Below are 21,817 nucleotides of genomic sequence, written 5' to 3' on the forward strand. Positions count from 1 at the left end.
AACAAAGTACCACTACTTAACTAGAGTTGATAAAAATGAAAAAGAGAAAATACAAACTGTTAGAAAAACAGAAATGCTCATATATTGGTATAAATTGGTACAAACATTTGGAAAACTAATGGGTGGTGCAAACAGTTAAGCGCTTGATGGTTTGAGCCCACTCAGAACCTCAGAAGAAAGGCCTGGTGACCTGCTTCCAAAAGGTCCCAGTGTTGAAAACCCTAGGGAGCACAACACATGGGATTGCCATGAGTTGAAATCGGTCTGACAGCAACCGGTTGATTGATTACTGAAGCTGAACATAATTTCTACCCCACGATCCAGCAATTCTACTATCAGGTATTGAGTCCCTGAGTGGCATATAAGCCTAAATGAAATGTGAAAACCTTCAGCAAAATTATGCCCTATAATACTGGTAGTAAAACAGTGTATAATAGTCAAATTATATAAACAACCCAAAAGCTCATCAATCATAGGATGGATAAATCATGGTAAATTCACACAATGGAATATTATATACAGCAATGAAAACAAACAAGCCACACCTATAACAATGTGGATGAACCTCACAAACAAAGTTCAGAGAAAGAAACCAGATCCCAAAGAGTACATACTGACAATAGTTTAGCTTAGTTAGTAAAGAATGTCTGCCTTGAGCACTGTGCTCTTTTAAGAATTATGTGTATGGGATCGATTTGACAACAGCAACTTGAAAGGCTAGATGAGAAGCTTAGGGGACACTGAATTTATATTAATGGTGGAGGAACACTTTGGATAAGAATATCAAGAACTACTGCACAACTTGAAGAATGCAATCAATGTCACTGAATTTACGAGTAAAAATTGGTGAATAGGTATACGTCTTGCTGTGTATATTTTCATAAAAAATCCATTATTAAGCAGAAATAGTTGAATAGGCATATGTTCTTGCTGTGTATATTTTCATAAAAAATTGTTAAAAATAGAATACATACTGTGTGATTCCGTTTATATAAAATTCAAAAACGGGGATAGGCAATCTCCACTATTAGAAGTCAAAATAGTGGTTACTCTTGTTGATGGAGTGTGAAGTGGGGAAATAAAATATCCCTGAATTTCTCAATACTCATGTAAAAACCCTACTCTCCTAAGACCCTTCACATACCATGAGAACTAGATCTGTTTTCATTTGTCTAGTTAATTGCTGTGATCCAAAGAGATAATAAAACTTCTGCCATCTCCCTGCAGTGGGCCAAATGATTACCACAAGGACTAGGTCCCTTGTTTAAGCTCCAAGATGCAGGGGAGACTAGAGAGTTCTCTCACTGAAAACCACTGCCGTAGGTATTTAAAATTCTTTAAAAGAGCCACTGGTTTTTCTGATCTCGGGAATTGGTGCTGGCCCCACCAGAGCCTAAATATAGGGACCTAAAAAGGAGCGAGACCAGAGACCAGCAAGGTGCCCCAGGCCACTTCTAAACAAGCATATAGTCAGTTAATTGCAGGACAGTTGTTTCCTATGATCATATAATTGATTCATAGAATCATATGATCAGGACTCTGGTTGCTTTGAAGAACCAGCTGTCCTAGGGATTTTGGAGAAATCCCAATAAACCCACTGTCATGACAACTGAGCACCTGCTTTTGTCTAAGTAACCCCCTGAGTGGTCCAATAATCAACTGGAATATAGATTTTGGGGGAGGGGTGGCTATGAATTAGAGGAGAAAATGGAACACCAATTTTTGAAGACCAAAAGGATACAGAGTGTCAGCTGGGAGTCTCTGACAGAAGCTCATGCCCCTTCCCTTTCCAGGAGTTCATTACTTAATAAAATATTTTGTTTTTTTTTTTAATCGGGTAGTTTAACATTTCTTACTTTGCTTTGGGCTCAGATCTGCTCAGTGAATTTTTAAAACCAAATTGGTTTGGTTTCTCACTGCGTAAAAAAAATTTAAATCAAGTTGTGTAGGGAGAACTGGCAAAGTAAGGCAGTTTATTTGGTTTTAGGTTCACTGGTTTGATTCAAAACACTGCATCCAGGCCCTCCTAGAGAGCCACTTTGAGAAGGCGATCCCTGGAATTTCGTTTCAGTCCCGCAGACTCAAGGGAGTTTTCCTCCTGCTTTAGAGGTGAGCAAGGACATCTGGTAAAAAGGAAACTTTCAGAGATTTATCCAGGGTCCCACAGAAAGCGAGTGCTCAATCTGAGATGTTGTACAACCAGGGTGTACGCGACTCTGAGATTCGTTTTTAATTCCGGATTTGAAGACTCATTTCTCCCATTACTGGCTGTGTGGACAGGCAAATCACTAAACCACAAGCCTCGGTTTCTTATTTGTAAAATGGGTCGATTAATGCCTAACGTTTGGGGTTGCTCTGAGTACAAATGTAGGAGATTCTGGGTTCACGGTTATTCTCATGCAGGGCTTTTTTATAATGATCCAAAAAGGATCGTGAAAATTTCTGCCTCCTAGCTCAAAGTCAGGGTCTTAACCACTCCCTGCACCATCCTCCTCTTGAAACTGCGTGTCAGAACTCTCTGATCTAGCCCAAACTCTACCACCAACGAGCTATGCGATGTTGGACAATTACAACTCCGGGAACCAGCCGCTACCTACGAAACGGTTAAGTTCGGCCGTGACCTCACCAACATGGTAGCTTGAGGTGGCCTGCAGGAAAAAGAAATGTGTGGCGTTGGAGAACAATTTCCGCTTCCGTCGGCGCAAGCGCTTTCATTTCCTCTGCTACCGTGACTAAGATGGAAGGGTTCTTGGAGTCACGGTACGGGCTTTGGGCCGGGGGTCCGGCTCCGGGGCAGTTTTACCGCATCCCGCCCACTCCGAGCTCCTTCGTGGATCCGGCGTCCGCACCCTACGGGGGTCCGATTACGCGGACCCAGTAAGTTCTCGGCGCCTTAACTCGCGTGGAGGGGAGGGACCGTAGTGCCTGGTGCCCCCGGCCGGTTCTGAAAGAGCCGGGGAAGGCGAAGTGAGGGCCGGGGGGCACGCGAACGGCAGGGGAGCCCCCGGCGCAGAGTCCCGGAGAATACGGAATAATTGAAAAGAGCCACGAAAAACTGGAAATGGGACGCAATGCGCGGGATCTGGTGGGCGCAGGCTCTGCCTTCGCGCCGCCCCTCGCCAGACCTTTCTCACTCACCAGGAACCCCATGGTGACCGGGACCTCGGTCCTGGGTGTCAAGTTCGAGGGCGGAGTGGTGATTGCAGCAGACATGCTGGGCTCTTACGGCTCCTTAGCTCGTTTCCGCAACATCTCTCGCATTATGCGAGTTAACGACAGCACCATGCTGGGTGCCTCAGGAGACTACGCTGATTTCCAGTATTTGAAGCAAGTTCTCGGCCAGATGGTGTAAGTCGTCCGGAGAATAGGCAGTAGTTCCCCAGTGGAGAGGGGAATCCGTTTTTCTTAATCCCCTTAGAAGGGATGGGGGGACTTGAGGCTGCTGAGGTAGAAGGGAGAATTGTTGGGGGTGGAAAAAGCGAAGAGTGTTTGCAATAAACAGTGTTCAGCATTAGAAGATATAAAATGGAGAAAATTGTGGAAATTTCTTTTGGAGGCGGGTGGAAATCCAGACTTGCTTTCTATCCTTTTTCTCAAAACTACTTTCTTTGAAGGATTGATGAGGAGCTGTTGGGAGATGGACACAGCTATAGTCCTAAAGCTATTCATTCCTGGCTGACCAGGGCCATGTACAGCCGCCGCTCCAAGATGAACCCCCTCTGGAACACCATGGTCATTGGAGGCTATGCTGATGGAGAGAGGTTGATCTGAGTACAAATAACTTACTTGCTTGACTGCCCAACTAGTTCTTGTGTAGTGCCTCTTCTTTTACCCCTAAGCGAATCCCACTTTAAATTCAGACCCCATGGTACCATCTTTCAGCTAAGATAATCTTAGCTGCGTTTTTTTGATCCATTATGTCCTATTAGCTTTCTCGGTTATGTGGACATGCTTGGTGTAGCCTATGAAGCTCCTTCGCTGGCCACTGGTTATGGCGCGTACTTGGCTCAGGTAAGTAGTCTGTGAGGTAGGGGTGAGGGGAGACAAAAGGCAGTGTGGGTTCCTGGTTGTTTATTCTTCCCTGGAATTGTGACATGAGGAATAGGCTAGCATCCCTGCTGCTTAGCAAATAGCTTTTTCTTTGTAGTCCGGAGGCTGTATGTTGGCACTTATATTTCAATGGCAAGGTGGCATGTAAAGGAGTCACTAGACTTCTATAAAGAGAAGACACCCTAGAACTTCAACTGGGCCATAAGGGAGCAGTTAATTTTGGTGAGGCAGTAGGCAAACGATTACCTTTCACTCATTTATCCTTCTTTTTTACACTGGATTTGAGACAAACCTGTTTTTCAGGCCCTGATGTGTCCCATTCCCTCCCCACCCCCATCTCTTTAGCCTCTGCTGCGAGAAGTTCTGGAGAAGCAGCCAGTACTGAGCCAGACTGAGGCCCGAGAGCTAGTGGAACGCTGCATGCGAGTGCTGTATTATCGAGATGCCCGTTCTTACAATCGGGTGAGGAAAAAAGATGCTGGTTCAGAATACTCGGAATTAACTCCCCTGGGTCTCTAGCTCTGAAGAACAAATTGCCTCACTTTTCTCTTATTTTCAGATTAGGGGAAAGCCGGCTACTTTAACTTTTACCGGGCCCTTCTCTCCTGTGGGGAGGGCATTTTCATTGAGTGCTCTGCTTGATTTCAGTTTCAAGTCGCCACTGTAACAGAAAAAGGTGTTGAAATAGAGGGACCACTGTCTGCTGAGACTAACTGGGATATTGCCCACATGATCAGGTAATTCAAAATTATAGTAGAAAAAATAGGTGCTGGAAGAGTTGGAAGGCAACTTGGGTTGCTGTAATTTGGGCTTTTCTGGAGGTTATCAACTAGAAAAATTCTCTGGGTGGAAGGGGTTTTAGTTGGAGGGTAGAGCTGCTTTAAGAATTGATTTTCTCTCTGTATGGCTTTACTTGTGTTATTGCTTTCTTCCTTTTCAGTGGCTTTGAATGAATACAGATGCGTTATCTGGAACTGAAGTTGTACCCTTCTTTTAACTTTGAACTTGGCTGGTTCAGAGGTAGATTTTTGTAAAATAAATAAATTCTTCAAAACGCTTGCTGAGTGGTTTCATTCTGTCTGACTGGGTCACGCCAAGAATGAAACTGCTGAATACTGTCTTATGTCATCCCTAGTCAGAGAATCCTTAGGCTCTTTCTCATAGCAAACAGAATTCTGTGCATAATACGGAAGACCCACTACTGTCTTCATTTGGACCTGCAACAGAGACAGCTTTGTGTAGAGGCCAGGCTTAATCTTTGAGTAGGTAACTGGCTTTTGTGTTTAAAATAATTTTTTTTCACATTTACCCCAACAGCACTAGACTTAAAAGAATATTTTCTGGTTATTTTTCGCTGCAAGTGTGATTTTTAGGTAAAGTATCAATCATTTCCAAGATAGAAATGCAGCATCTGGTAGAGCTGCTCTTTATAAGGTTACCTCCCAGCTGGAACTGGCAGCCTCCATCCGCCATCCATCTTCCTCCTCACCTTTCATACAGGGAATACTGATTTAAACATTTAACCTAAATGTTTATCATCCAAATTTCTAGCACTGTTAGAAAACCTCTTACAAGTACTGTATATTCACTAAAAAGTCTTAAGTGTAGTTACCAGAAGCAATTAGTACGGTATAGACGGCTGAGTCAGATCAGTTCCATCTCCATAATGGTGCTAAACCTGACTTTTAAGAATGAAGATCTTAGGTGATTTTGATGGGTATCATCTCCAAACCTCTGAGAAACTGCAACAGAGGGCAAACCCCAAAACTCCCACAGAAGTTCAGTGAGGTGAGAACTAAGGGAGAAAGCGGAACATTCCTCCACTTTTACCACCTGTGATTACAACAAAGTAGTAGTGCCTTAAGCAAAGGAAAACTGGTACGTTTTCAGTTTGAATCTACACATTCAGTCTCAACACAGAAAAGTAGTCAATAAATACTTGGTTTATTGATTAAACTGAATTATAAAAAAAACAAAACAAACAAAAACTTCCTTCTACTACTAAGCCATGCAGGCAGAGTCCACAAAGATAACTTCTTGGCCAAGACCCAGCTGATCCACTGTTGGTATTATGGTCTTTAAAAAAAATTACCCATCAAGAAAGTCATACAGTGTGCAGAGGCCAGGAATCCAGCTCTGCTAAGGCTGTGGCTGCTGTGTAGACTACCAGAGAGTGATTAGGTCCTTGTAGATGGAGGTGACCAATCAACAGTTCTTGAACTTTCTCAAAGGCAAAGGGTTGTCTTCAAAGTCCATAATCTGTCAATAAAATGGCAACAGGCAAGAAGCTGGGAAGAAAAGCCCAGATGATCCTCAGTTCAGTTTTCAGATGCCATGGGTTCACAAAGCTGGCCAAGCTATTTGTGGGAGGGATCACTCCAGTCCACTATATTATAGTGTGCTGGGCGTTAAACAAACAAACAAAAAGGGAGGAGAAACAGGTGGTAACAAACGTCACACCTGTACCACTAGGCCCATCACATCTTGAGCATCTCCCAGTCTGTGAAAGCCTATTAAACAGGGTCACCTAGGAAAAGAAACAAAACATTGTTTATAAATCTGTTTCCCTTCATTAAATGTTCCACTTATGTACATTTTAAAGATGAACCATTTACACGCCTGTGCAGGTTGCCTCTCCTTGGCTCACAGGAGGGAAATGCCGCCGAAAGCCTCAGTATGGACAGAAAAGTGGTAGAGCTGTGGGAAAGGTGGACTTGGTTTTTTGCGCCTTTTCTTGGTACATTACAGTATGTTTCAGTTTATACCCCTAAGTACATACAGTTTAAAAAAATCCCTCACATGCAAATTGTAGAAAAAATTCTTTCCTCGAAGCTGGCAGTGAAAAATAAAGATTCATGTCTTTCTGTATGCACACCTCGTTGTGTTTCTTCATTTCAGATTCTCCTCTCAGCTCTAAGAAATACAGGAAAGCCACAGGGTAAAAGCAGGACTTCAACAAGCAGTTTGTTGTCTTAAAGTTCAATACTTCTTCCACAATTAGCTCCTGGCTGCAGGACATGTGACCTCTTGAACAGGAGGAAGTTCAACAAAGTAGGGATTGTCCCTAGAAGCTTGCAGAATGAAGACCCACGAGTTGGGAATGGCTTCTACCCTAACACTCCGATCAACTCAGTACTTCTTGCTAATGATACAGTTATGATCCTTTGTCCAGAGTGACGGTGTGAGAATGGGGAAAGGGGTCAAGGACTCCAAGTGCCAAGAAAACTGTTTTTGTTGCGCTGGAGGGAGAAGGGTGGTGAGGAATGACAAATCTATTCATCATTCTAGATAATTAAAGGTGGTTTCCATGCATTTTTAAAGCCACAATTTTTTACTTAGAGTTGCTGTAGAAACCAACATCTCTGGAGAGGGAAGGAAAGAAAAGGAGAAGGAAAGAAGAGTTCAGTGGGATTTTTTTCCATTTTTGTTTTTATATAAAAGTGTTAAGACCACAATGAAAAAAGGGTTTATCCATATATATAATAAACCAGTTTGTGAGCTACACATTTGTCTTTCCCATCTTCAGAAATGTTCTCACATTGACAATGGTTAAGATAGCATCATGCCCAGAAACATTGGCCACACAGTAAAACCAACAAAAAACCTGGAAATACTATGATACAATTGAGGTAAGAGGGGGAAACTCAAAAAATTTTAACATTCACCCACGAAGGATTTTTTTTTTCTTTTTCTTGATTTTGTCAGAAAAATACCAAACACAGTGATTTTAATTTTTTAAAAAAAAAAGTCCCAAAAACCTGTTTTTAGCAGAAGTGGGCTAGCTCCTCGGCTCAGAAGTGATCACTATTGGTTTTTCTAATCACAAATCCACAGGGAATTTTAAGTCAACATTGGGGCTGTGGTGGCGTATTTAAAAACAGAAATCAAATACCCCACCTGGTATGCCCCTTTTTCCCTAAATCCCTCTACTCTCCCTCACACTGTCCTACCCCGACTCCACACCTCTCACAGCCCAACACTCAAATCTCCATCAGATCTAGGTCAGCTTCTTCAAAGCCATAGAAAGACTCGGTTTCACTTTCACCCTCGAAGAGCTGGTGAAGGCTTTCAGGCTCAATTGTCTCTTCAGGAGATGATCTAGGCCGGGGAGTGGATGCTGAGGCCTCCTCAGACTGTTCTCCACTCAGCTTCAGCTGCTCCTCTAGGGAGGCAATGAGCTCCTCCTGGATGTCAGCATTTCTTGTAGGTGAGTTAACGTTGCCGTCAGGGCCGGGCAGAACGCTAGCCACAAGGAAGGACCGCTGAACTAGCTCTGGACAGTCCCCAATGACGCCCAGCACTTCACCCAGCCAGACTAGCACCAGCTGAAGCAGGACATCAGAATCACACACAGCGTCTGCCATTTCCCGAGCCTGCTCCTTCCACTTTTTGTGCAGGAAGTTCTTGACAGTTCGTTTGATACATACATCTAATGGCTGGATTTTGGTGCTACAGCCTGCTGGGACCACTGCAGGCAAAGTGCTAGAGGCACTAAGCATACCCAGTACCTCTTCCGACAAGTGAGAGCGATGACAGTCCATCACCAGCATGCCTTTGCTGCGCTGGCAAGCTGTGTGCTTCTGCCACACTCGGGCTGACCACAGCTCCATGATCTCATCATCACTGTAGCCACTCTCCTTTGCCTCTAGCAATATAGAGTCGGGCACATTAGCAGGCTGATCCATTTGCCCTCGGTAGAAAACCAGGGTGGGGAGGACAGTGCCATCTGCCAGAATGGCCAGCACCACATCACACCAAGGCTCCCCTGTGCCCACTGTCTGCAGGGCATTCTCCTTGCGGTCATCACTGCTCAGCACCTCCGTATCCAGGAACAAGGAGATCTCATCAATAGCCACAATCATAGACAAGGGTAAGTCCTGGTTGTGAATCTGCCGCTGCACAAATTCAATGAAGAGTCCCGCATTCTCTGCCACATCCTTGGGTAGGGTGTGGGCCACAGCTCGCCGGGCATGGGGAGTCAGATGGTGTCGCAGCATGAAACGCACAGCCCACTCATAGGAGATCTTAAAACCCCCCTCCAAAGACCGTCCTATCTTGGTGGCCTTCTGGAACAAGGTCTCCTCATTCACAGGTAGTTGTTGCTCACGCTGGGTCAGCACCCACTCAGCCAGTTTCTCTTCTGCCTCTAAGCTCAGATATTTGCCTTCTAGATTCTCCTCCTGAGAGGCCTGGAAACGCCGAAGCCAACGCCGAATACGTCGCTGGGGGTTTCGGAAGTGCTCAGCTGCCTGTTCTGTATTGCAACATAGAGCAAACAGTACCACTCGAAGCTTCTTCACAGACAGTTGCTCCTTCTTGCCAACTCCACTGCTACCACCCCCACCTGACGCTGGCTCGGGTTCCTGAGTTACTGGGCTCCCCTCATCCTGGTCATCAACATTCAGACATTCGGCCTCCTCTGCAGGCAAGGGTGGAAGGGCTAAAGGCTGGGAGTGAGTGGGGGTGGGTGGTGGGGTTGCAGTTGAGGCTGGTGACGGGAGTGCCTGGGCCATGGAAGCTGGAAGCTCTTCAGGCTCAGCTGGGGTGGCCTCTGCAGATTTCACAGTGGCAGCTTTGCTGGGAGGGAAGGAACGAGGTGGGTACATATTCTTCAAGTTCCGATCATGAACTCGGTCACGGGTCAGGGCATGCCTAAAAGAGGGGTGAGAGAGCAAAGACAGGAAGAGAAAGCTCAAACTAGGAAAATAAAATAACAAAGACCAAACACACTACAAAACAGAAACGAAACCATCAAGTGAGAGTTTTTGTTACCTTGAGTGAGATATCCAAGTGAGTCCTGTGGAAAATGAGACAAAAAAAAAAAAAAAAAGTTAGCTCAATGAAGAAACAAGAACGAAGACAGTGTCTTGGCATTTCAAGTAAAAATGCACACCTACTACACCAAAGATACACCCCTCACAGTGACCAACCTTCCAGTCTTATATACTGTTCAGGTTAGAATGCTTTCAATTTGGTGCAATATATTCTATACAGGCCAAATAGGGATGTTCCTGACTAATACAGTATGCCTTGTATCCTATATCTTTTTTTCCCTCTTGTTTTACTAGCTAACCCCCACCTCTCCTACTTACCCCGTGGCAGGATGTTGCTGGATCTGTGAGAGGGGTTGAATACTAAATGTTTGGCCATGGCATCTCCCACAGAGGTAACAAAGGTACATGAAGTGCAGGCCAGCTTGTTTCCACTAAGAACGAGAGTCAGGAACATGTGAGACAAACACAGCAGTGACACTAGAGATAGCTTTGAGGCTTCCTAAAGAAGTGTGCCCCTTCTTTCCCTCAAATTAATTCACATGCCCACTCTCCAAAATAATTAAGAGGATTTAATGTAAAAACTTGAAAAATTAAGAGACAACCAATAAGCTTTTCCTTACCTCACAGAATTTTTAAACAAAGCCAAATACTTGGGGCTCTTCCTTGGAACATGATTGCTGAGAATAACAAAGGAGAAGTGGTATCAGTTATGGGGCTTTGCCAGCTACACCAGAGATGTCACCAGCCAATGCCACCAACAAAAGAGATGCCTCTGCAACCCACCTAACCCCAGCCCAAGCTAGTTTTCCTACCACCAAAAACTCGTTGCCATCCAGTCGATTCCGACTCACAGCAACCCTACAGGACAGAGCTGAACTGACCCATAGTGTTTCCAAGGAGTTGCTGGTGGATTTCTACTGCTGACCTTTTCGTTGGCAGCCAAGCTCTTTACCACTGTTCCACCAGGGCCCCTTTTCCTACCACAGTACTTCTTAAACTTTAATATGCACATGAATCACCTGCGGATCTATTAAAATGCACACTAATTCTGTAGGCCTGGGCTGGGCCTGGGAGTTTGCATTTCTAACAAGCTCCTATCTGATGCTGGGAACTTGAACACATTTGAGTGGCAAGGTCCTACTCAAATTAGAGCACAGACCATCAAAGCCAAATGAACGTGAGGGTCTGGCCTCTTACTCTGATAGGAGAGACAAACAACTCTGAAAGTTGAAGGAAGAAACAAAATCGGAGCAGGGTAGGGAATGAAATGAATTCTGGAGAACCTAACTCCCAGGTAGAAAACAACTGGTTTAATTACATGACTTACTTGATCATGTGGTTGGCATAAGCTCGAGAACAGCAGGTGCTATAGCGACACAGAGAGCAGTGTACGTAAGTGGGGAAATGATTAGGGAAATCTGGGATCTCAAAGCTGCACTCCAGACATGTCTGACGGCCCATGACACTCCTGTCAAGACAAAAGGGAAATCTCATTACTGCCTCCAGGGTCCCCAAATGGTACAAGCTTTAGATTGCTACCAGATTGCACTGGCTATCAGGAACAATCCTGCCCATCCAGCCCCCACCCGCCCAGCATTTAGAAGAAGGCGCTGACATTTTCCTGACAGCTCTCTTTTGGATGTTGCGTTGAACAGGAGGATAAAGGAAGACAGGCAGAGGATCCGTTGAGGAGGTCAGTGGCGCTGCCTCCTGCAAGGCGCTGGGAGGTGTATCGTTGGAAGATACAGGAACAGCTCGTGGCTGCCCTCGAGAAGCCCGGATTGTCACCTGTGAGTCAAGAGGAAGGGTAATAATTAGGCACTACCCACGTTAAATCTCAGAATACTAAAAATTCAATATTCCTCTCCTCTGTAAAAGGAAACTTTGGCAAACCCTTTACCTTGGTGCCTGGTTTCAAGCCTTCTAGCTGCTTGGGTTTACGGAAGGTTTTATGATGCTGAAGCTTGTGCTCAATTTTGTCCTTGGCAAACAGAAATTGCAGCCGGCATTTGTTGCAGTGATAAACATTCCTCTTCTGAAGGGAAAAAAAGTGAGGTAGAATCCCTTAAAGGTGCTCAATGAATTTTCTTCAATGCCACCTTTCTGTTGATAATTTAAGAGAATCACTGTCTCCCATGCCCCCAAGGGAAGGTGGACTCAAGGCCATGATGACTAGGTCAAACCATGTGTGACACTCTGGATGAGCTATACTAACCAACCAACCAAAAAAACTAAACTAGTTGCCACTGAGTCAACGCCAACTCATAGCAACCTTAGAGGACAAAGGAGAACTGCCTCCAAGGAGCAGCTGGTGGTTTGAACTGCCGACCTTTTGGGTAGCAGTTGAGTTCTTAACTACTGAACCACCAGGGCTCCAAGTTTTACTAGCCCCTACCTTATTTTTATATTACAGACAGTGCTACCTACTCCTGGACATTCTTTTTTATTATTATTTCTCTAAGTAATAAAATATACACGGTAAAAAAAAAACAAACCCCTCAGTCCCTTCCACAGAAACTATTACTGATTTCCTGGGTATCCTTCCACAGTCTATGCATATAACAAATACATATTTTATATATCCAACCACCACCTCCCTGTTTTCTCTTTTAAACAAATAATACTTTTCTGCATCTTGCTGTTTTTCCTCTTAACGCACCAATATATACAGATGTGTTGCCCTGTGAGACCATTTTGAGGATTTAGTCTACCTAGTACTGAAGTCTTTTAAAATAGGGCCCATGTCTGTAACTTTCTTCCCTAAGAGAGCAAGGTTCTGTAGACCCTTGAACTAAGTTACAAGCGATGTTTCCGCACTATTTGGAAATAGATTTGTGGTGGATTATCAGTGTAAGAAGGTGCTTGCACATAAAAGTGCATGCATGTCTGTGTGCACACATGTGTGAACATCAAGCACAGGCACACCTGTCTTGTTCTCCATTTTGTACCCTATGTATCTTCACTTTCCTTTTCTATGAGCTCCTCTCTTACAGCATTTTAAAACAAGGACATATCTAGTCAATCTTAAAAACAAAAGCAACAACAAAAAATCCTTGCTCTCTGCCTCCCTTCTACCTACCAGCCTATCCTCCTCTTCATAAACAAATGTCTTCAAATAAGCAGTCTCCATTTCCTTGCCTCTCATTCACTGATCCTGCAGAAACTGACTACCATGCCTACCAACAAAATGGCTCTCATCAATGTTGCTAAATTAAAGGCCTGCCTCTAAAGTTTTTACCTTGCTTGACCTTCCTACAACACATGACATTTTGATCACACTCTTTTTCAAAAACACTTTCTTCCCTTTAGCTTCTTTAATGCCAAGACTCTTCTGGTTTCCCTCCTAGGACCATCATGCTGGCTTTGGAGATAGAGACTTCAAGGATCCTAAGCCTTCATCTTATTCTCAAGGGAGTGGGACGGTCCACGACATTTAAAGTTTAAAATCACGGGATTTATATAATAATGATTTCTAAGTATGTTTTCTCCAACAGACTTCTCTCCCAGGCTTGAAACCTGTATATCCAACTACTTATTAGACAGCTACATTTGACATCCACAGATACCACAAACACGAACTATTCAAACTCATAATCTTCCCTCCAAAATTTACATTCTCCAGTGTTTCTACCTCAGTCAATAGTCCCATCAGCCATCCAATTCCCCAAGACAGAATCTTTGGCACTATTCTTAAGTACTCCCTTGCTATCTTCACCTAATCTGTCCCAAATCATAAATATCGCTTATCTTTTCAGTATCTCTCAACTGTATTCTTTTTTCTTCATTTCAAAAGCCAACAGTCTAGTTCACTATCACCTCTCACCTAAACTATGAAAAAGTCTTTTGGCTAGTCTCCCAAACTCTGGTCTTAATCTATTTCAATTCATTCTCCTCAGTGCAGCCAGTACAATCTTAACTAAGTGCAAATCTGAACACATTACTCCCGGGCTTAACCTCTTTATATGGCTTTAACTTATTATAAAGTTGAAACTCCTTTTCATGGCTTACAGGATTCTCCATGATCTGTTCCTCTTTCAACCTCCTCCCAGTACCCTACACTACAACCACAATGAATTTCTTTCAATTTCCTGACACTCCTCCAGACCGTGTGGACTGCCTCTGAGTACACTGCCCAGTTAACCTGGCTCATTCTTACTCACCTTCTGGTCTTGAACACTTCTCCTGGAAGCCTTCTTAAGCTCCCAGAACAGGTGTATACTTTCCTAGGTCCTGTCCTTCCCTTATACTTTTCGTGCTTTACTGTATTGTTTACTGGTCTTGTTTACCACTAAATCTCTAGCACCTAGCACGGTGCATGGCACATCACAGAAACCCAGCAAATTTTTGCAAACAAATGTATATTATCTTCTCTACCAAAATTATTTGCCTAGTTCAGTGGTGGCACCAGCATTCATTACAAAAAAAAAAAAGAATATAGGTGTTGCTTGGTGGCTGGTACCTGGTGTCTCATGTAATGCTGTTGGAATGCATTGCCATTTTTGAAGACCTTCAGGCAGTAAGGGCAGAGCAGATGCCGCGTATCCTCATGGATCATCCGAAAATGAACATCAACCTCAGAGTAGAGTGAGGAGCGATACTGACACACCTGAGTCACGTAAGAGGGAAAACAAGGCTAAGAGTGAGGTAAACAACTGAGGCCTTTAAAAAGAAGTAGCAAAGAAAATAGTAAAACATGAAAAGAAAAAAGTTTTCTTAAAATGTACAGAAATCAAACTATTTTTCTGACTTTGTAACACAGGGCTATGTTTGTGATAAATCCAGCTGTGATTTAAAATGTGGAAGGACAGGAACGTCTGAGTATAATCCATATATTACGACTAAGAAGAGGAAGGCTTTCTCTTGTCCACCTCCAAACGACAAATTCAGGAGACAGACAATTCCACTCTTCCCCTTAGCAAATGCTATGTTCCCTGGCTGGACATGTCCTGAAGACAGAAACTGTTTACTAATTCTTTTGTACCTCTTCAGAGTTCCTAAAACAGAATGTATGCAGTAGTTAGTGAGCAATGTTGATTAGTGAATTCTTTGTATCCAGCCTGGAAGACAAATGGCTAAAGCCCCCCAGAGAAAAAGGCAATACCTGGCAAACATAAGGCATCTCTCCAGGCTTATGAGTGTCCTTCATATGCTGAAGAAATAGTGGCTCACTCTCAAATGCCCATTCACAGATCTTGCACTTGGCTGTAAAAAGGAAAATAATCAATAAATATACTTGAAAATAAGACCAAAGTCCTGCTGACTCTATTTTCTCTTACTCCCATATCTTCATTTTCACTAATCAGTAAATCATTTTGTTCCTTCTACTCCTCCTTTAAGATGATTCTGTCTTAACATCTCTGTTGGTGACAACTAATCAAAGCCCCACTTCTAGATTGTGAACTACCTACAAGACATTTTTTTTAATTATTTATTGTGCTTTAAGTGAAAGTTTACAAATCAAGTCAGTCTCTCATACAAATACTTATATATACCTTGCTATGTACCTAGCTGCTCTCTCGCAATGAGACAGCACACTTCTCCTCTCCAACCTGTATTCCCCATGTCCATTCAATCATCTCCTGTCCCCCTCTGCTTTCTCATCTCACCTCCAGACAGAAGCCTGCCCATATAGTCTCATGTGTCTACCTGATTCAAGAAGTTCACTCCTCACCAGTATCCTTTTCTGTTTTATAGTCCAATCCAATTCCTGTCTGAGGAGTTGGCTTTGGGAATGGCTCCAGTTTTGGGCTAACAGAAGGTCCAAGGACCATGAACTCCGGGGGTCCCTCCAGTCTCAGTCAGACCATTAAGTCTGATCTTTTTATGAGAATTTGACGTCTGCATCCCACTGCTCTCCTGCTCCATCAGGGATTCTCTGTTGTGTTGTCAGGGCAGTCACCGGTTGTAGCTGGGCACCATCTAGTTCTTCCAGTCTCAGGCTGATGGAGTCTCTGGTTTATGTGGCCCTTTCTGTCTCTTGGGCTCATATTTACCTTGTGTCTTTGGTGTTCTTCATTCTCTTTTGCTCCAGGTGGGTTGAGACCAATTGATGCATCTTAGATGACTGCCTGCTAGCCTTTAAGACCCCAGGTACCCCTCACCGAAGTGGGATGCACTGTTTTCTTAATACATTTTGTTATGCCAATTGACCTAGATGTCCCCTGAAACCAGGGTCCCCAGACCTGCACCCCTGCTACTCTGGCATCTGAAGTGTTCAGGTGTGTTCAGGAAACTTCTTTGTTTTGGTTTAGTCCAGCTGTGCTAACCTCTCCTATATTGTGTGTTGTCTTTTCCTTCATCTAAAATAGTTCCAATCTACCATCTAATTAGTGAATACCCCTTCTTCCTCCCTCCCCCACCCTTATAACCATCAAAGAATATTTTCTTCTGTGTTTAAACTATTTCTTGAGTTTAAACACAGAAGAATGCAAATGACTAATTTCACTCAGCATAATGCCTTCCAGATTCCTTCATGTTATGTTTCACAGATTCATCATTGTTCTTAACCGTTATGTAGTATCCCATTATGTGAATATACCATAATTTATTTATCCATTCATCCATTGATGGGCACCTTGGTTGCTTCCATCTTTTTGGTATCGTGAACAGTGCTGCAATAAACATGTGTGTGCATGTATCTGTTTGTGTGAAGACTCTTACTTCTCTAGGATATATTCCAAGGAGTGGGATTGCTGGGTGGTATGGTAGTTCTATTTATAGCGTTTTAAGGAAGCGCCAAATTGATTTCCAAAGTGGTTGTACCATTTTACATTCCCACCAGCACTGTGTAAGTGTTCCAGTCTCTCCACAACCTCTGTAACATTTATTATGTTGTGTTTTTTGGATTAATGCCAGCCTTGCTGGAGTGAGATGGAATGTCATTGTAGTTTTGATTTGGATTTCTCTAATGGCTAATGATCGTAAGCATTTCCTCATGTGTCTGTTAGCTACCTCAATGTCTTCTTTGGTGAAGTGCCTGTTCATATCCTTTGCCCATTTTTTAACTGGGTTATTTGTCTGTTAAGTTTTGCAGTACCATGCAGATTTCAGAAATCAGACAATGATTGGATTTGTCATAGCCAAAAACTTTTTCCCAGTCTGTAGGTAATCTTTTTATTCTTTTGGTGAAGTCTTTGAATTGGCATAAGAGTGTTTGATCTTTAGGAGCTCCCAGTTATCTAGTTTCTCTTCTGGTGTCCTACAAGACATTTTTAATTGAATATTCCACCAATTCTAACTTAATTTGGCATCTTCCTACTTGCCCATTGTTTCCCTTCTCATCTTCTCCATCTGCTCCTGAGCTCAAAACTTAGGCATTATCTGACTCCAAATCCTGTATTCTGTTACCATTTTTTCCAAAATGCCTCTAGGAATTGTCACTTCTCCACTTTCACAGACAAAAACCTGGTAAGAAGACCATATTACTACGTACTGAAAATCAGCTGCTTTTCAATACCTCCTATCTCTCCAATAAACTTATACTGTATCTATTTTTTATAAGCCATTGTCAAACAAATTCTTTTAAAACAGTGCATTGCTTCATTCCTTTGCTCAAGGACAGACAATAATTATCTCCTATGAATAATTCAACAAATGCACTAAATGAGCACAAATAAGAATTTTCCCTCAAAGGACTGATAGTCATGAACAGGAGTTCTTGCCTTATCTTTTTTTTGAAGTATTAGCAAACTGAAGGTAATTAAACTTTGAATTTAGCCATTTTGTCAAGCTTCTGAGGCTGTAATTCTAAATTCTTGGTTAAAACGTTTGATTGCTCCATATCTTCAGTTGCACAGGCAAAACGGTTACCTGTATTTTTCTTACGTTCACTGGAATTATTTTCATCAAGTGTTTGCAAATATAGAAATTTCAAATATAAAGCTTTAGGCATTTACTGGACAATATCCAATCCAATAAATAAATAAGTGAAGCTGAAATAGTTCCTCAGAAGTATTATAAACAAAAACCAGAGGTTCTTAACCTGAGGCCCATGGAATAGGTCTCAGGGAACCCAGGCATCCCAAATTATTTGCAGAAGAGTGAAATGTGTGTTTTTCCGGGAAGAGGGTTCAGAGGTTTTGTGTTTATTCTCAAAGGGGTCTGCAATCCATTAAGAACCACTGCCTAGAGATATGTTATGTGCTATGAAGATACAGACGAGGAAACAAAAAATTCTGTCTAGAAGAATGAGGAAAAGCTACAAGAAGATATATAAGCTAAACCTTTAAAGAGGAATAAGGGCTTGCCAGACAGAGAAGCCAAGAGAACAGCAGAGGCAAAGACACGGCAGTGTGGAAACATATGACATATTTGGGAAACTGTAACTAGTGACATGACAATATTTCTCCCTTTTTTTTTTTTTTTGCCCTCTCTTAATTTGCTCATCTCTTTAATTACTTTTTTCTTTTCTAGGACATCTTTAAGCATCTGTGTTTTCTAACATTCTGTCCAAGTTCTTTTTGTTGTGTATGTTTTCCCTGGGTAATCTCATTCAATCTCAAAGGCTTTTCCCACAACCTATATAAAAAAAAAAAAAAAAATTTTTTTTTATATGCCAGCTATATTGTCACAGCTATCACACAACATAATAATAGCAGCGACACATATTAAGCAATTTCTAACGCCCAAGCACCATGCTAAGATTTATGTGTATTATCTCATATCAAGAAAATAGTGAGCTAGCAACCCAGTGGATTTAAGAGCTCTAAAGACCTCAGAAAAAAAGGCCTGGTGATCTAACGTCTGAAAAATTAGCCACTGAAAGAAAGCCCTTTGGAGCACAGCTCTATTCTGACACACATGGGGGAGCCACGAGTTACGAGTCTGTTCGACAGAAACTGAAACTGGTTTTTTTTTAAAGCGACCTTTGACATCTGTTCTATAGAAGCAGCAGCCAGTGTAGATAAAGATTCAAGAGGGAGAATTAGCTGATTTTCCATAGTGGCTATACTAAACTACTATTTTCTTAAAAAATTCTAATGTCCCTCCCCGTACCATCACCCTTACCTCTGTAACACCTACAGTTTCGTACACTTTGAAATAGGCAACTTCTGCATGTCAGCTTCCTATTTGCCAAATTATGGAAGGATAAATCCCTCATAACTTTCTAAGGCTCATCAACCTCATCAATCCACGTATCACAAGACTTCGTCAATTAGTTTTCCCTCTCGAGTCTCTTCTTCCACAAAGGCTCTTCCTCAACACATGAAAACAGTTAAGTCCCCTAAAGCATCTTTTCCTCAATTCTACCACTTCCTCAGTCTACTGTTCTTTCACCTTTCCATGAGTTTAAGAATTTTTTGAAAGATGAGAAGGGTAATCTATACTTGTCACCCTTACTTGGCTGCTAAGGAGGGGGTGGTAATGGTGCCAGGAAGGGCAATATTAACAAACTTGAAAAAAATGTATCTTAGGATACCCACTGTGGAAAAAGTCTTAGCCATTTTTGAGTCCTGGTCCCTTCTGAGATTCTAATGAAAGCTATGCAACCTTTCCCCTGAAAAATACACACAAAACACACACACACAGTTTGTATATGATTTCAAGAAGTTCACAGGAAAGATGAAGACCAACTAGGTTAAGTCAAAAAAAAAAAATGTCCTCTATACGAGACATAAATAAAAAGACTAAGAAGCAGTATTAAGCAAGTATCTGAAAGAACCCTAGAACCCAGAGAGGCTCCTTGGAGTCGTGCATTGCCCTTGAAAAAAAGTGTGAAGAAAAATGTAATGATTCATTGATATTTTGGGGAAAATTCAGGAAATCTGAAAATGCCTAGGTATTAAATGATGTTAAAGATTTATGGTTCTTTCTGTTAAGTCCTGAAAAATGTATTGTGGGTATATAAAGGAAAATGTCCTTATGTTTTAGAGATATATACTGAGGTATTTAGGAGTAAAATGTCATGATGTCTGCAATTTAACTGAAAAACAATTCAGGAAATAAAAGGAAAAAAATGTGTTAAATCCAGATGATGGGTATATCGGGGACCTGCAGTGGTCATCATACTATTACCTCTGCTATTTCACCTACCAATGGTATCACACAATGCAGATGTTTATAATATACTGTCTTACTCTCACGTTTTCCTATATTTACACTGTTTTTGTCTCAACAAATCTAGAGACCCCTTCTTGTGGAATAATCCAGTCAATTGGCATAATATAATTCTTAAAGTTTATGTTCTACCATCCGTGTGGTAATGTCTGGGGTCTTAAAAGCTTACAAGTGACCACATAAGTGACAACTATTGGTCTCTATTTATTCAGAACAGAAGAGAAAGAAGGAAACCCAAGAATCAGAGAAGGAACTGAACTACAGGACTATCTTCATGAACCACTCACTGCCTCTGCTACCTTGAGACCGGGAAGAACTGGATGGTACCTGGTTACCACTGCTGGATATTCTTCTGATCAGGGGCACAAGAAACAGATGCAGACAGAAAGGAAGAAAAATGTGGAACAGATCTTCAAATTCTTAAAGAATCCAGACTTTATGATTCTGTTGAGGCTGGGGGAGTCCCCAAGACTATTACCTTCAGTTAATCTTCAAACCTTGAATCAAGACTATCCCATGAAGCCACCTTCAAACTACTAACAGTTTAGCTTCAAAAGTAAAGATTATCACCCTGGAGTATTACATTCTTTTTTAAAAAAAATTATCTACATAAGACCAAATGGACAATAGCTATTGTAAAGCACAAACAAGAAGGCTGGAAGGCAGGGAGTTTAGGTCAATGGGAGTGAAATAAATAGAACAGAAATAAGGAGAAGGTTGACACAATGTGAAGAATGTAACCAATGTCACTAATTAATATATCTAGAAAGTGCTGAATAGCAGTGAGTTTTGTTGTGTATATTTTTACCAAAAATAAAACTATTAATAATAAAAAAAAAATCCTGGAAATCTCTTAGAGGAATTAGAAATATTCTAGAAAACTGAGCTCAAACCCTCATTTTTGTCACCTTTTACTAGAGTTGTTCCCTCTTAAGCAAATGACCCCATGTTTCTGAGCTTGTGTTCCCTCACCTGTAAGATGTATGATGTAGGTAACACTCGAACTTCACCTTACATTTCATTAAAATTAAATAAGTTATATGCAAAGTACTTCCTTAATAACAAAGTATTTTATAGTAGTATTACCTTTTATTCTACAAAAAGCCTATCAGAATACTAACTAAAGTGGAGATCCAAATATAGTGCCTGCTCCTTCTACAAAAGGATCTAGGTGATAAATCCATTATGTTTGTCTCCCTACAGCAGTCTTAAACCAAAGTCTCTAATAATTCAGGATCAATCCATGCTTGAACAAAATAGCAGTCAGGCTTGTAAGGAAACAGGGGAAGTGAAATAAGGAATTGGCTACAAATATGAAAAATATTACAGTGTTACCCAACATAAGTAAATGTAATGGATTCTGGACTCCTACTAGGACTATTCAACGAGTGAAAAGCAAGACATACCCCTAGAGTTCAAGAGTTTCCAAACTTACTAGTCGATTCATAGGGACTATGAACATTTTCCAAGTGGCACTGGAGCTGGAATGGTGTGGAAAACTGGCGATAACAATGTTGGCATATAGTATGACCATCCACCTCACCATTTTGCTGATCGAGTTCTACATGGTGTTTCATATGGTTCATGAATCTGTAGTGCAGCACAAAGAGAAAGTACAGAAAACACATTAAAATCAGCAGTCTTTGAGAAATCCAACAGTAGGATCACAGAAGGGATTCTCTGCCCTTCCCCCTCTCCCTGGACTCAAGCATAACACTGATCGTGGGCATGGCGCAGGACTGGCAGCGTTTTTTTCTGTTGTACACAGGGTCGCTACGAGTTGGAACCGACTTGACAGCACCTGACAACAGCTACTCCCTCTCCCAGCTCCAGCCATTTCTTCTGTTTGGGACAGTCCTTTCCTGAGGTCAGAAAGATAATGGGTTCTTGAAACTAGTAAGAGTTCTGTGACAGGAGAACTGATGAACTGATCTCCT

At 42.0% G+C, this 21,817-nt stretch overlaps 2 protein-coding genes across 7 annotated transcripts in view; one reads left to right on the plus strand and one right to left on the minus strand.

Moving 5' to 3' along the window:
* The first annotated feature begins 2,702 nt into the window (after positions 1-2,702).
* On the plus strand, positions 2,703-5,124 carry PSMB4 (proteasome 20S subunit beta 4). Its single transcript, XM_049880467.1, has 7 exons — positions 2,703-2,877; positions 3,142-3,348; positions 3,615-3,761; positions 3,930-4,011; positions 4,396-4,512; positions 4,699-4,787; positions 4,991-5,124. The coding sequence occupies exons 1-7, from the start codon at positions 2,738-2,740 to the stop codon at positions 5,001-5,003; spliced, it is 795 nt and encodes a 264-aa protein (XP_049736424.1). The 5' UTR covers positions 2,703-2,737; the 3' UTR covers positions 5,004-5,124.
* An 870-nt stretch (positions 5,125-5,994) lies between these two features.
* Positions 5,995-21,817, minus strand: part of POGZ (pogo transposable element derived with ZNF domain) — a 53,862-nt gene continuing 38,039 nt past the window's right edge. For all 6 annotated transcript variants that reach the window (XM_049880472.1, XM_049880471.1, XM_049880470.1 and 3 more), the window contains exons 10-19: positions 21,316-21,470; positions 14,926-15,026; positions 14,284-14,430; positions 11,725-11,859; positions 11,440-11,612; positions 11,152-11,292; positions 10,445-10,501; positions 10,143-10,255; positions 9,823-9,847; positions 5,995-9,702 (exon numbers count right to left, since the gene is read on the minus strand). In XM_049880472.1, coding sequence (XP_049736429.1) covers positions 8,031-9,702; positions 9,823-9,847; positions 10,143-10,255; positions 10,445-10,501; positions 11,152-11,292; positions 11,440-11,612; positions 11,725-11,859; positions 14,284-14,430; positions 14,926-15,026; positions 21,316-21,470 — 2,719 coding nt within the window. In that variant the 3' untranslated portion in view covers positions 5,995-8,030. The remainder of the gene's footprint in view (positions 9,703-9,822; positions 9,848-10,142; positions 10,256-10,444; positions 10,502-11,151; positions 11,293-11,439; positions 11,613-11,724; positions 11,860-14,283; positions 14,431-14,925; positions 15,027-21,315; positions 21,471-21,817) is intronic.

The sequence above is a fragment of the Elephas maximus genome, chromosome 3 (assembly GCF_024166365.1).
Source record: "Elephas maximus indicus isolate mEleMax1 chromosome 3, mEleMax1 primary haplotype, whole genome shotgun sequence".
Lineage (NCBI taxonomy): Eukaryota > Metazoa > Chordata > Mammalia > Proboscidea > Elephantidae > Elephas > Elephas maximus.

Bases quoted from the DNA above. Each gene is read 5' to 3' on its own strand.
- PSMB4 (XM_049880467.1), top strand. From the start codon at position 2,738: ATGGAAGGGTTCTTGGAGTCACGGTACGGGCTTTGGGCCGGGGGTCCG. The intron at 2,878-3,141 runs GTAAGTTCTCGG...CTCACTCACCAG, and splicing joins GGTCCGATTACGCGGACCCA to GAACCCCATGGTGACCGGGA. The intron at 3,762-3,929 runs GTTGATCTGAGT...ATGTCCTATTAG, and splicing joins GGCTATGCTGATGGAGAGAG to CTTTCTCGGTTATGTGGACA.